Source organism: Salmo salar, chromosome ssa03, assembly GCF_905237065.1.
Source record: "Salmo salar chromosome ssa03, Ssal_v3.1, whole genome shotgun sequence".
Lineage (NCBI taxonomy): Eukaryota > Metazoa > Chordata > Actinopteri > Salmoniformes > Salmonidae > Salmo > Salmo salar.
In genome coordinates, this window is record NC_059444.1 from 95,464,173 (window position 1) to 95,478,367 (window position 14,195).

At 51.5% G+C, this 14,195-nt stretch overlaps 1 protein-coding gene across 1 annotated transcript in view; it reads left to right on the plus strand.

Moving 5' to 3' along the window:
• smg1 (SMG1 nonsense mediated mRNA decay associated PI3K related kinase) overlaps nucleotides 1-14,195 on the plus strand; it is a 121,071-nt gene that overhangs the window by 67,944 nt on the left and 38,932 nt on the right. The window contains 8 exon segments of the mRNA XM_045715889.1: nucleotides 410-548; nucleotides 2,234-2,476; nucleotides 3,802-3,982; nucleotides 5,242-5,403; nucleotides 6,904-7,133; nucleotides 7,972-8,126; nucleotides 10,226-10,448; nucleotides 13,670-13,916. Of these exon segments, the coding sequence (XP_045571845.1) occupies nucleotides 410-548; nucleotides 2,234-2,476; nucleotides 3,802-3,982; nucleotides 5,242-5,403; nucleotides 6,904-7,133; nucleotides 7,972-8,126; nucleotides 10,226-10,448; nucleotides 13,670-13,916 (1,580 nt within the window).

The following is a 14,195-nucleotide window of genomic DNA, read 5'->3' on the forward strand; positions in this document are numbered from 1 at the left end:
CTGTGGTAAAAGCTGATAACATGAATACAGATGTGGTGCGTTCTGTGGTAAAAGCTGATAACATGAATACAGATGTGGTGCGTTCTGTGGTAAAAGCTGATAACATGAATACAGATGTGGTGTGTTCTGTGGTAAAAGCTGATAACATGAATACAGATGTGGTGCGTTCTGTGGTAAAAGCTGATAACATGAATACAGACGTGGTGTGTTCTGTGGTAAAAGACGTTGCTGATTTAAACATTATTTTTTAAATTCTTATGCAATATTGATGTTCCTCTGTCTCCCTCTCTTCCCATCCCCCTCTCCTCTCATACTTCTCTCCTCTTTACCCTCTCTCTCTCCTTTCATCTCTCCTCCCCTACGTCCGTCCATTCCTTTCTCCTCCCATCTCCTCCCTCCATCCCTCCAGTCAAGGTGAAGGTGTGCCCCTGCTCCCGGGAGAGAAGAAGGAGATCGAGGAGCTTCTCCCAGAATGCACCAGTGAGGAGGACAAGGAGAACATCTTCAGCATCCTGGGTCAGGCCATGTGTCGACCTGCTGGAATACAGGTGTGTGTGTGTGTGCGCTCATGAGGAATGAATTAGTAACTATTGTTTTAGTATGTACACATCTCGTACTTTCTCCCAGTGTTCTGAGAATATCATAGTTCATCCAGGATAGAAGTTTAGAACTGGACTCTACTTGGAACTGCATAACTAAGTGGCTTGGTATGTGTGTCTGTCTCTTTCCATGTATCTCTCTACCTCTTTTAGACTCTCTAGTCTTGATTCCTGACTCTCTACCTCTTTTAGACTCTCTAGTCTTGATTCCTGACTCTCTACCTCCTTTTAGACTCTCTAGTCTTGATTCCTGACTCTCTACCTCCTTTTAGACTCTCTAGTCTTGATTCCTGACAGTCTCTCTACCTCTTTTATACTCGAGGATCACGCAACCTGATAGACTGTAACTGTAATTATGATCCACGTCACAAAGTATAATCCAAAATAAATACAACCATCTTGGCGTTAACTGGAGTGGGGAGTTTAGAAGACTGTGATGAAGAATGAATGACTGTCAGATATTAGCTATAGAGGCAATGCTTCTAAAATACCTTGGCACTAGATTTGCGATTTTTATCAATTTTGAAAATCTGAAATGATGTATGTTCTGTAAAGAAATCCAATAGGGACCTTAACCTAGGCTGAAACAGCGAACAGCATTCAGAAAAAACCTCCAAGAATAAAGTACTTTGGTGTGTTCGTTCTATTTACATGTTAGTGACGTTTACCGTGTTGAATGGAATGCTGTCAAGAAAGTATTCCAACCTTTTATAGACTTGATTTAGTACACTTCTATAATTGAGATCAGACTCACAAACAGCGCGCGCACGAGCATGCGGGGGGGAACCCCAATTCTGCTCGTGCTACATCTCCAATTTGCCGCACGTGTCTTGGCAGGTCTGGGTTTGGGATTCACTTCCAGCCTGCTATAACTCTCTCTCTCGCCCCCACCCCCCTCTCTCTCTCCCCCACCCCCCTCTCTCTCTCCCCCACCCCCCTCTCTCTCCCCACCCCCCTCTCTCTCCCCACCCCCCTCTCTCTCCCCACCCCCTCTCTCTCCCCCACCCCATCTCTCTCTCCCCCACCCCCCCTCTCTCTCTCCCCCACCCCCTCTCTCTCTCCCCCACCCCCTCTCTCTCTCCCCACCCCCTCTCTCTCTCCCCACCCCCTCTCTCTCTCCCCACCCCCCTCTCTCTCCCCCACCCCCCTCTCTCTCCCCCACCCCCCTCTCTCTCCCCCACCCCCCCTCTCTCTCTCCCCCACCCCCTCTCTCTCCTCCACCCCCCCTCTCTCTCCTCCACCCCCCTCTCTCTCCCCACCCCCCCTCTCTCTCTCTCCCCCTCTCTCTCTCTCTCCCCCCTCTCTCTCTCTCTCTCCCCCCTCTCTCTCTCTCCCCTCTCTCTCTCTCTCTCTCCCCTCTCTCTCTCCCCCTCTCTCTCCCCCCACCCCTCTCTCTCTCTCCCCACCCCCTCTCTCTCTCTCCCTCTCTCCCCACCCCCTCTCTCTCTCTCTCTCTCCCCCACCCCTCTCTCTCTCTCTCTCCCCACCCCCTCTCTCTCTCTCTCTCCCCACCCCCTCTCTCTCTCTCTCCCCACCCCCCTCTCTCTCCCACCCCCTCTCTCTCCCCTCTCTCTCCCACCCTCCCTCTCTCTCCCACCCCCCTCTCTCCCCCCACCCCCTCTCTCTCCCTCCAGGATGAGGACATGGCCCTGCAGCAGGAGGATGAGGAGGAGGATGACATGGTGGATGTGATCTGGAGACAGCTGCTGTCTGCCTGTCCCTGGCTGGAGGAGCAGGGGGAGGGGGTCCAGGGTGGGGGTAGTGGGGTGATGGAGGGTCTGATCCGGGTCTGGAGGAGGGTGGTGGACCGGATCTTCAGTCTCTACAAGGTCTCCTGCGGTGCCTACTTCACCTTCCTCAAACTCAACGCTGGACAGGTGGGTGGAACTCACGCTCTCTCCTGGGGGGACTGGCAGGGAGGACTGGGACTGGCAGGGAGGACTGGGACTGGCAGGGAGGACTGGGACTGGCAGGGGGGACTGGCAGGGGATACGGACTGGCAGGGGATACGGACTGGCAGGGGATACGGACTGGCAGGGGATACTGGGACTGGCAGGGGGGACTGGCAGGGGGGACTGCGACTGGCAGGGTGGACTGGCAGGGGATACGGACTGGCAGGGCGGACTGGGACTGGCAGGGGATACGGACTGGCAGGGGATACGGACTGGCAGGGGATACTGGGACTGGCAGGGGGGACTGGCAGGGGATACGGACTGGCAGGGCGGACTGGGACTGGCAGGGGATACCGACTGGCAGGGCGGACTGGGACTGGCAGGGCGGACTGGGACTGGCAGGGCGGACTGGGACTGGCAGGGGATACGGACTGGCAGGGGGGACTCGGACTGGCAGGGTGGACTGGCAGGGGATACGGACTGGCAGGGCGGACTGGGACTGGCAGGGGGGACTGGCAGGGGATACGGACTGGCAGGGCGGACTGGGACTGGCAGGGGATACGGACTGGCAGGGCGGACTGGGACTGGCAGGGGATACGGACTGGCAGGGGATACGGACTGGCAGGGGATACTGGGACTGGCAGGGGGGACTGGCAGGGGATACTGGGACTGGCAGGGGGGACTGGCAGGGGATACTGGGACTGGCAGGGGGGACTGGCAGGGGATACTGGGACTGGCAGGGGGGACTGGCAGGGGGACTGGGACTGGCAGGGGGGACTGGCAGGGGGACTGGGACTGGCAGGGTGGACTGGCAGGGGATACGGACTGGCAGGGCGGACTGGGACTGGCAGGGGATACGGACTGGCAGGGCGGACTGGGACTGGCAGGGGATACGGACTGGGACTGGCAGGGGATACGGACTTGCAGGGGATACTGGGACTGGCAGGGGGGACTGGCAGGGGGGACTGGGACTGGCAGGGGGACTGGCAGGGGATACGGACTGGCAGGGGGGACTGGGACTGCTTAGTCCGACACTATTTCCATGGGAATTTTCCATTGGGCGTTCTTTTTAGTCCGGGATGACGCTTAATCTGTGTCTGGGAACCTGGCCCTACGAGTACTGTCTATAAGATGAATGTTAAAGTAGAATTGATGTTTTTCATCCCGGTATTGCTATTCACTGTTTCTATTCATCTAGGACTTGAGGAAGTTTGGGATGTTGTAGGAGATGCCTTGTCCCTTTCCCTGCATCTCTCCTATCCATCCATCTCTTCCTCTGTCCCTCCATGTCTCTCTTCTTCCTCCGTCAGGTACCCATCGATGAGGATGACCCCAAGCTGCTGCTGACCAATCAGAACAGCAAGCAGAGTAACGACGATATCATCGTCATGGCGACGCTGCGGTTGCTACGGCTGCTGGTGAAGCACGCCGGGGAGCTGAGGGAGGGGCTTGAGCTTGGGCTCGCCTCAACCCCCACCGCCCCCTGGAGAGGTAACACACACTCAGACCCCCACTGGCCCCTGGAGAGGTAACACACACACAGACCCCCACTGGCCCCTGGAGAGGTAACACACACACACAGACCCCCACTGGCCCCTGGAGAGGTAAAACACACACAGACCCCCACTGGCCCCTGGAGAGGTAACACACACTCAGACCCCCACTGGCCCCTGGAGAGGTAACACACACACACAGACCCCCACTGGCCCCTGGAGAGGTAAAACACACACAGACCCCCACTGGCCCCTGGAGAGGTAACACACACACAGACCCCCACTGGCCCCTGGAGAGGTAACACACACACAGACCCCCACTGGCCCCTGGAGAGGTAAAACACACACAGACCCCCACCGCCCCTGGAGAGGTAACACACACTCAGACCCCCACTGGCCCCTGGAGAGGTAACACACACACAGACCCCCACCGGCCCCTGGAGAGGTAAAACACACACAGACCCCCACTGGCCCCTGGAGAGGTAACACACTCAGACCCCCACTGGCCCCTGGAGAGGTAAAACACACACAGACCCCCCACTGGCCCCTGGAGAGGTAAAACACACACAGACCCCCACTGGCCCCTGGAGAGGTAACACACTCAGACCCCCACTGGCCCCTGGAGAGGTAAAACACACACAGACCCCCACTGGCCCCTGGAGAGGTAACACACACAGACCCCCACTGGCCCCTGGAGAGGTAACACACTCTCCGACCCCCACTGGCCCCTGGAGAGGTAACACACTCAGACCCCCACTGGCCCCTGGAGAGGTAAAACACACACAGACCCCCACTGGCCCCTGGAGAGGTAACACACACTCAGACCCCCACTGGCCCCTGGAGAGGTAACACACACAGACCCAGAGGGAGCTCTCTATTTCTCTGAAGGCTCCTGTTAGACTCTAGAAATGAATTAATATTTATTAAACTGACATTCTAGTATAAGACCTAGAACACGTTATGGAGAGATCATCTCCAGTTAGTTGAGACCTTCGTCTCCTGCTAATTCACCCCCTCTCCCCCCAGGCATCATCCCCCAGCTGTTCTCTCTCCTGTCTCCTGCTAATTCACCCCCTCTCCCCCAGGCATCATCCCCCAGCTATTCTCTCTCCTGTCTCCTGCTAATTCACCCCCTCTCCCCCAGGCATCATCCCCCAGCTGTTCTCTCTCCTGCTAATTCACCCCCTCTCCCCCAGGCATCATCCCCCAGCTGTTCTCTCTCCTGTCTCCTGCTAATTCACCCCCTCTCCCCCCCAGGCATCATCCCCCAGCTGTTCTCTCGTCTGAACCATCCAGAGGCTTACATCAGACAGAGTATCTGTAGTCTGCTGTGTCGCGTTGCCCAGGACTCGCCACACCTCATCCTGTACCCTGCTATAGTCGGATCACTGTCTCTGGGAGGAGAGGCACAGCACGCAGGTATATACACACACACACACACACACACACACACACACACACTAGAGGTCGACCGATTAATTGGCATGGCCGATTAATTATGGCCGATTTCAAGTTTTCATAAAGATCGGTAATCGGTATTTTTGGACGCCGATTATGGCCAATTACATTGCACTCCACGAGCAGCCTGCGTGGCAGGCTGACCACCTGTTACACAAGTGCAGCAAGGAGCCAAGGTAAGTTGCTAGCTAGCATTAAACTTATCTTATAAAAAAACTATCAATCTTCACATAATCACTAGTTAACTACACATGGTTGACGATATTACTAGTTTAACTAGCTTGTCCTGTGTTGCATATAATCGATGCGGTGCCTGTTAATTTATCATTGAATCACAGCCTACTTCGACAAACGGGTGATGATTTAAAAAAAGCACAATCGTTGCGCGAATGTACCTAACTATAAACATCAATGCCTTTCTTAAAATCAATACACAAGTATATATTCTTTAACCTGCATATTTAGTTAAAAGAAATTCATGTTAGCAGGCAATATTAACTAGGGAAATTGTGTCACTTCTCTTGCGTTCTGTGCGAGCAGAGTCAGGGTATATGCAACAGTTTGGGCTGCCTGGCTCGTTGCGAACTAATTTGCCAGAATGTTACGTAATTATGACATAACATTGAAGGTTGTGCAATGTAACAGGAATATTTAGACTTAGGGATGCCACCCGTTAGATAAAATACGGAACGGTTCCGTATTTCACTGAAATAATAAACATTTTGTTTTCAAAATGATAGTTTCCGGATTCTACCATATTAATGACCTACGCCTCGTATTTGTGTGTTTATTATAATTAAGTCTATGATTTGATACAACAGTCTGACTGAGCGATGGTAGGCAGCAGCAGGCTCGTAAGCTTTCATGCATTTGCCAGCAGCTCTTCCCAATGGTTCAAGCATTGCACTGTTTATGACTTCAAGCCTATCAACTCCCGAGATTAGGCTGGCAATACTATAGTGCCTATAAGAACATCCAATAGTCAAAGGTATATGAAATACAAATGGAAGAGAGAAATAGCCCTATAATTACTATAATAAATACAATCTAAAACTTCTAACCAGGGAATATTGAAGACTCATGTTAAAAGGAACCACCAGCTTTTATATGTTCTCATGTTCTGAGCAAGGAACTTAAACGTTAGCTTTCTTACATGGCACATATTGCACTTTTACTTTCTTCTCCAACACTTTGTTTATGCATTATTTAAACCAAATTGAACATGTTTCATTATTTATTTGAGGCTAAATAGATTTTATTGATGTATTATATTAAGTTAAAATAACTGTTCAATCAGTATTGTAATTGTCATTATTACAAATATATAAAAATCGTCCGATTTAATCGGTATTGGATTTTTCTGGTCCTCCAATAATCGGTATTGGCGTTGAAAAATCATAATCAGTCGGCCTCTAAAACACACACATACTCTCAACTCGCCATAACATCTTTGTTTCCCAGGAAACAAGCTCCCGTCGGCCCTGCCCACCTTCCTGGGCAGCATGCAGGGGGAGGGGCTATGTGAGGAAGGGGAGGGGACACTGGGAAGTAACCCCGCCTCCCAGGAAGAAGATGGGCGAGGTGAGGAGTTTCCTGCTCTGTGTTCCAGCCAGGACCAGGCCATGATGCATGACTGCTACAGCAAGATAGTGGACAAGCTTTCTGCAGCCAACCCCACTATGGTGTTACAGGTAAACACTTCCCCCTACTGCAGCCAACCCCACTATGGTGTTACGGGTAAACACTTCCCCCTACTGCAGCCAACCCCACTATGGTGTTACGGGTAAACACTTCCCCCTACTGCAGCCAACCCCACTATGGTGTTACGGGTAAATACTTCCTCCTACTGCAGCCAACCCCACTATGGTGTTACGGGTAAATACTTCCCCCTACTGCAGCCAACCCCACTATGGTGTTACGGGTAAATACTTCCCCCTACTGCAGCCAACCCCACTATGGTGTTACGGGTAAATACTTCCCCCTACTGCAGCCAACCCCACTATGGTGTTACGGGTAAATACTTCCCCCTACTGCAGCCAACCCCACTATGGTGTTATAGGCAAAAACTTCTCCCTACTCCATCACCACTATTATGTTACAGGTAGACCTAGGGTCATGCAATGGTCATTAAGAGTATTTACAACTTCTATTATTCAGAAACACAAAATACTGTCATACTGTCTAAAATGAGACTAATATCGGGATATGACATTTTGGCCCTACTTGTGTCTGGTGGTGACCTGTGCTAACCACGTGTGACTCTGTGGGTCCCCAGGTGCAGATGCTAGTGGGAGAGCTGCGCCGTGTGACTCTGTGTGTGTCTGTCTGTGGGTCCCCAGGTGCAGATGCTAGTGGGAGAGCTGCGCCGTGTGACTCTGTGTGTGTCTGTCTGTGGGTCCCCAGGTGCAGATGCTAGTGGGAGAGCTGCGCCGCGTGACTCTGTGTGTCTGTCTGTGGGTCCCCAGGTGCAGATGCTAGTGGGAGAGCTGCGCTGTGTGACTCTGTGTGTGTCTGTCTGTGGGTCCCCAGGTGCAGATGCTAGTGGGAGAGCTGCGCCGTGTGACTCTGCTGTGGGATGAGTTGTGGCTGGGCGTCCTGCAGCAGCAGCACATGCACGTCCTGCGCAGGATACAGCAGCTGGAGGACGAGGTCAAGAGAGTGCAGAACAACAACACACTACGCAAGTGAGTCACACACTACTAGGGTACACGAAGAATAGGATTTGATTAATCAAACACAGGTTTCAGAATGACCCAACTCCAGTCACAAAACAGTTCATTAATGCACACAAGTAGCAGAATAGTGTGTGGTGGTCCAGTGGTTAGCTCTGCAGGTACTGGGTAGCCTAGGCTGCCAGTGGTTAGTCCCTGGCTCAGGTACTGGGTAGCCTAGGCTGCCAGTGGTTAGCTCTGCAGGTACTGGGTAGCCTAGGCTGCCAGTGGTTAGCTCTGCAGGTACTGGGTAGCCTAGGCTGCCAGTGGTTAGTCCCTGGCTCAGGTACTGGGTGGCCTAGGCTGCCAGTGGTTAGCTCTGCAGGTACTGGGTAGCCTAGGCTGCCAGTGGTTAGCTCTGCAGGTACTGGGTAGCCTAGGCTGCCAGTGGTTAGCTCTGCAGGTACTGGGTAGCCTAGGCTGCCAGTGGTTAGCTCTGCAGGTACTGGGTAGCCTAGGCTGCCAGTGGTTAGCTCTGCAGGTACTGGGTAGCCTAGGCTGCCAGTGGTTAGCTCTGCAGGTACTGGGTAGCCTAGGCTGCCAGTGGTTAGCTCTGCAGGTACTGGGTAGCCTAGGCTGCCAGTGGTTAGCTCTGCAGGTACTGGGTAGCCTAGGCTGCCAGTGGTTAGCTCTGCAGGTACTGGGTAGCCTAGGCTGCCAGTGGTTAGCTCTGCAGGTACTGGGTAGCCTAGGCTGCCAGTGGTTAGCTCTGCAGGTACTGGGTAGCCTAGGCTGCCAGTGGTTAGCTCTGCAGGTACTGGGTAGCCTAGGCTGCCAGTGGTTAGCTCTGCAGGTACTGGGTAGCCTAGGCTGCCAGTGGTTAGCTCTGCAGGTACTGGGTAGCCTAGGCTGCCAGAGAGGTTAGTCCCTGGCTCAGGTACTGGGTAGCCTAGGCTGCCAGAGGTTAGTCCCTGGCTCAGGTACTGGGTAGCCTAGGCTGCCAGAGGTTAGTCCCTGGCTCAGGTACTGGGTAGCCTAGGCTGCCAGAGGTTAGTCCCTGGCTCAGGTACTGGGTAGCCTAGGCTGCCAGAGGTTAGCTCTGCAGGTACTGGGTAGCCTAGGCTGCCAGAGGTTAGTCCCTGGCTCAGGTACTGGGTAGCCTAGGCTGCCAGAGAGGTTAGTCCCTGGCTCAGGTACTGGGTAGCCTAGGCTGCCAGAGAGGTTAGTCCCTGGCTCAGGTACTGGGTGGCCTAGGCTGCCAGAGGTTAGTCCCTGGCTCAGGTACTGGGTAGCCTAGGCTGCCAGAGGTTAGTCCCTGGCTCAGGTACTGGGTAGCCTAGGCTGCCAGAGGTTAGTCCCTGGCTCAGGTACTGGGTAGCCTAGGCTGCCAGAGGTTAGCTCTGCAGGTACTGGGTAGCCTAGGCTGCCAGAGGTTAGTCCCTGGCTCAGGTACTGGGTGGCCTAGGCTGCCAGAGAGGTTAGTCCCTGGCTCAGGTACTGGGTAGCCTAGGCTGCCAGAGAGGTTAGTCCCTGGCTCAGGTACTGGGTAGCCTAGGCTGCCAGAGGTTAGTCCCTGGCTCAGGTACTGGGTAGCCTAGGCTGCCAGAGAGGTTAGTCCCTGGCTCAGGTACTGGGTAGCCTAGGCTGCCAGAGGTTAGTCCCTGGCTCAGGTACTGGGTGGCCTAGGCTGCCAGAGGTTAGTCCCTGGCTCAGGTACTGGGTAGCCTAGGCTGCCAGAGAGGTTAGTCCCTGGCTCAGGTACTGGGTGGCCTAGGCTGCCAGAGGTTAGTCCCTGGCTCAGGTACTGGGTAGCCTAGGCTGCCAGAGAGGTTAGTCCCTGGCTCAGGTACTGGGTAGCCTAGGCTGCCAGAGAGGTTAGTCCCTGGCTCAGGTACTGGGTAGCCTAGGCTGCCAGAGAGGTTAGTCCCTGGCTCAGGTACTGGGTAGCCTAGGCTGCCAGAGAGGTTAGTCCCTGGCTCAGGTACTGGGTAGCCTAGGCTGCCAGAGGTCATGGGTTTCATTCTGACCCACTGCACTTCTCACTCGCTGACTATACAACACTGTCCTGTCTCAACATGTATGTTTTAACCCTGTTAAAGGAACATAGATGAACAGTGTGTCTCCTCTGTCAGGGAGGAGAAGGTGGCCATCATGTGTGAGAAGCACTCTGCTCTGATGCGTCCCGTGGTGTTCGCTCTGGACCACGTGAGGGGCATCACCACCACGCCCGCAGAGACCCCCCACGAGACCTGGTTCCAGCAGACCTACGGGGACGCCATCACCTCGGCCCTGGAGAGACTGAAGAGCCCTCACAACCCAGCCAACCCCGCCAGCAGCTGGGTCCCGTTCAAACAAGTAGGACCAGGACCGGGGGGGTGTAGGGTGACGTTGTCCCTATAAGCTGGGTCTTGGGTCGGCTTTGCATTGTCCTCCACTAATGGTTAAAGGTAGACTCAGGGAGATATTCCTCCACTAATGGTTAAAGGTGGACTCAGGGAGATATTCCTCCACTAATGGTTAAAGGTAGACTCAGGGAGATGACGTTAAAACGAACAGCACCTCAGATATTCCTCCACTAATGGTTAAAGGTAGACTCAGGGAGATGACGTTAAAACGAACAGCACCTCAGATATTCCTCCACTAATGGTTAAAGGTAGACTCAGGGAGTTGATGTTAAAACGAACAGCACCTCAGATATTCCTCCACTAATGGTTAAAGGTAGACTCAGGGAGATATTCCTCCACTAATGGTTAAAGGTGGACTCAGGGAGATATTCCTCCACTAATGGTTAAAGGTAGACTCAGGGAGATATTCCTCCACTAATGGTTAAAGGTAGACTCAGGGAGATATTCCTCCACTAATGGTTAAAGGTAGACTCAGGGAGTTGACGTTAAAACGAACAGCACCTCAGATATTCCTCCACTAATGGTTAAAGGTAGACTCAGGGAGTTGACGTTAAAACGAACAGCACCTCAGATATTCCTCCACTAATGGTTAAAGGTAGACTCAGGGAGTTGACGTTAAAACGGACAGCACCTCAGATATTCCTCCACTAATGGTTAAAGGTAGACTCAGGGAGTTGACGTTAAAACGAACAGCACCTCAGATATTCCTCCACTAATGGTTAAAGGTAGACTCAGGGAGATATTCCTCCACTAATGGTTAAAGGTAGACTCAGGGAGATGACGTTAAAACGAACAGCACCTCAGATATTCCTCCACTAATGGTTAAAGGTAGACTCAGGGAGATATTCCTCCACTAATGGTTAAAGGTAGACTCTGGGAGATGATGTTAAAACGAACAGCACCTCAGATATTCCTCCACTAATGGTTAAAGGTAGACTCAGGGAGATGATGTTAAAACGAACAGCACCTCAGATATTCCTCCACTAATGGTTAAAGGTAGACTCTGGGAGTTGACGTTAAAACGAACAGCACCTCAGATATTCCTCCACTTATGGTTAAAGGTAGACTCAGGGAGATGATGTTAAAACGAACAGCACCTCAGATATTCCTCCACTAATGGTTAAAGGTAGACTCAGGGAGTTGACGTTAAAACGGACAGCACCTCAGATATTCCTCCACTAATGGTTAAAGGTAGACTCAGGGAGTTGACGTTAAAACGAACAGCACCTCAGATATTCCTCCACTAATGGTTAAAGGTAGACTCAGGGAGATATTCCTCCACTAATGGTTAAAGGTAGACTCAGGGAGATGACGTTAAAACGAACAGCACCTCAGATATTCCTCCACTAATGGTTAAAGGTAGACTCAGGGAGATATTCCTCCACTAATGGTTAAAGGTAGACTCAGGGAGTTGACGTTAAAACGAACAGCACCTCAGATATTCCTCCACTAATGGTTAAAGGTAGACTCAGGGAGTTGATGTTAAAACGAACAGCACCTCAGATATTGAGATATCTAGCTAATGACAAATGGTCTTCAAATTGGTAACTGTACAAAATAAAATGCTCATATTGACAAAGAGAACATTAGCATCATAAAGACTAGAGATAAACAGGGAACTGGGCCTTCCCTGTGGCTCAGTTGGTCGAGCATGGTGTTTGCAACACCAGGGTTGTGGGTTTGATTCCCACGGGGGGCCAGTACAAAAAGAAGGGAAAAAAATTAAAAATGCATGAAATGAAATGAAATGTATGCATTCACTACTGTAAGTCGCTCTGGATAAGAGCGTCTGCTAAATGGCTAAAATGTAAACGTAATAAACCTAGCTGGCTAGCGTGTCTGCTTTTGGCTGTCTGCTCAGCTTGTTATCAAAGCCAAAGTTAATTTCGCACTCATCTTGTCCATCAGAATAAATACTTTAAAAATGTAAATGTTATAATTGCCAACATAAAAACATGGTGTACAGTTTCTTACCCTAATGTTACTGTCCTGATCTCAATGACAGAGCTCAGTGGAGGCCAGGTGCCACTTTCAGTCACCGCGCCTAAACTCACAATTTGCTCAATCCTGCCTATGACGCATTGGGAAAGGGGCGTCAGTTGTTACTATAGCAATTCAAGATGGTGCTACCCATATTGTTAGGGTCTTAATAGAGTGAAAACTCATGGACGACCTAGATAAAGCTCAAACCCAAGTTTATTCACCCGCTGGGTCATACAGCTGCAAAGACAACATACAAGACATCACACAAACACATCTTTATACCTTCTGACTAGGAGCCATCATCTCCTTGAGCATCTAAGATACACACCTTCTCTGTTGCTAGGCAGAAACACAGTAGGTTCCTCTCACTGGTGTTGTCATGGCCCTGCCTGAGTCTAGGACCCTCATGGGTGTGGAAATAGGACTATAATCAGATGGTCTTCAGGGTGGGCCCCTGTGACCCCCCTCCCAGCAGTGTCTTCTCTCCATCTGTTGACCTCATCTCCAGTTGAGTTCCACATCCCTAAAGGTCCTGGTTCCTCAGCAACCGGTCTGCCTTATCAGGAACTGAAACCAGACTGTTGTCCTTTGCATCCCTCCCAAGGAACATTCATATTCAACAATAATATATTTGAATAGAATATGAACTTTCTGCACTTCCCCTTTTTCCTCACGCAGTGACTTGCCCCGTCACGCAGTGACTTGCCCCGTCACGCAGTGACTTGCCCCGTCACGCAGTGACTTGCCCCGTCACGCAGTGACTTGCCCCGTCACGCAGTGACTTGCCCCGTCACGCAGTGACTTGCCCCGTCACGCAGTTCCCCTTGCCGTGTATATTCCTTATACATGTAAAGTAGTCGATACGTTCTAGTGTGGTAAATTCAACAACACCTCTAATAAACATTGGTTCCAGATCAAAATCCCCCAAATACAGATGTTTCTATGTTAAAGGCAGATGTTTAGTGGATTGAAGACATCTCTTTGCTTTACTTCCTGAAGTGTTTCCAGTCCCCATTAGGATTGGGGGAAGGGAAGCTGATCCTAGATCTGTGCTTAGGGGAAACTTGGTCCGTGTGTGTGAAGGTGCTTGTTGTTTCCGTGAGTGTCCAATGTATCTGTAACCTTTTCAAATGTATACTGTACTGTTTTGTTGAAATGGATTGAAATGGTGTTTAAAATGTCTCCTAGATCATGCTGAGTCTACAGCAGAGGGCTCAGAAGAGGACCAGCTATCTGCTACGTCTGGACCACATCAGCCCCCGCCTGGCTGCCATGGCGACCACTGAGATGGCGTTGCCGGGCGAGGTGTCGGCAACGGACGCGTTGACCATCCAAAGTGTTGGCAACACCATCACCATCCTGCCAACCAAGACCAAGCCCAAGAAACTACACTTCCTGGGCTCCGACGGACGCAACTACCCTTACCTCTTCAAAGGTAGCGAATACATACATACCTACATACATACCTACATACATACATACATACATACATACATACATACATACATACATACATACATACATGACTCAACTATCCCTACCTCTTCAAAGGTAGCGAACACACACACATATATATGATGGACGCAACTACCCTTACCTCTTCAAAGGTAGCGAACACACACACATATATATGATGGACGCAACTACCCTTACCTCTTCAAAGGTAGCGAACACACACACATATATATGATGGACGCAACTACCCTTACCTCTT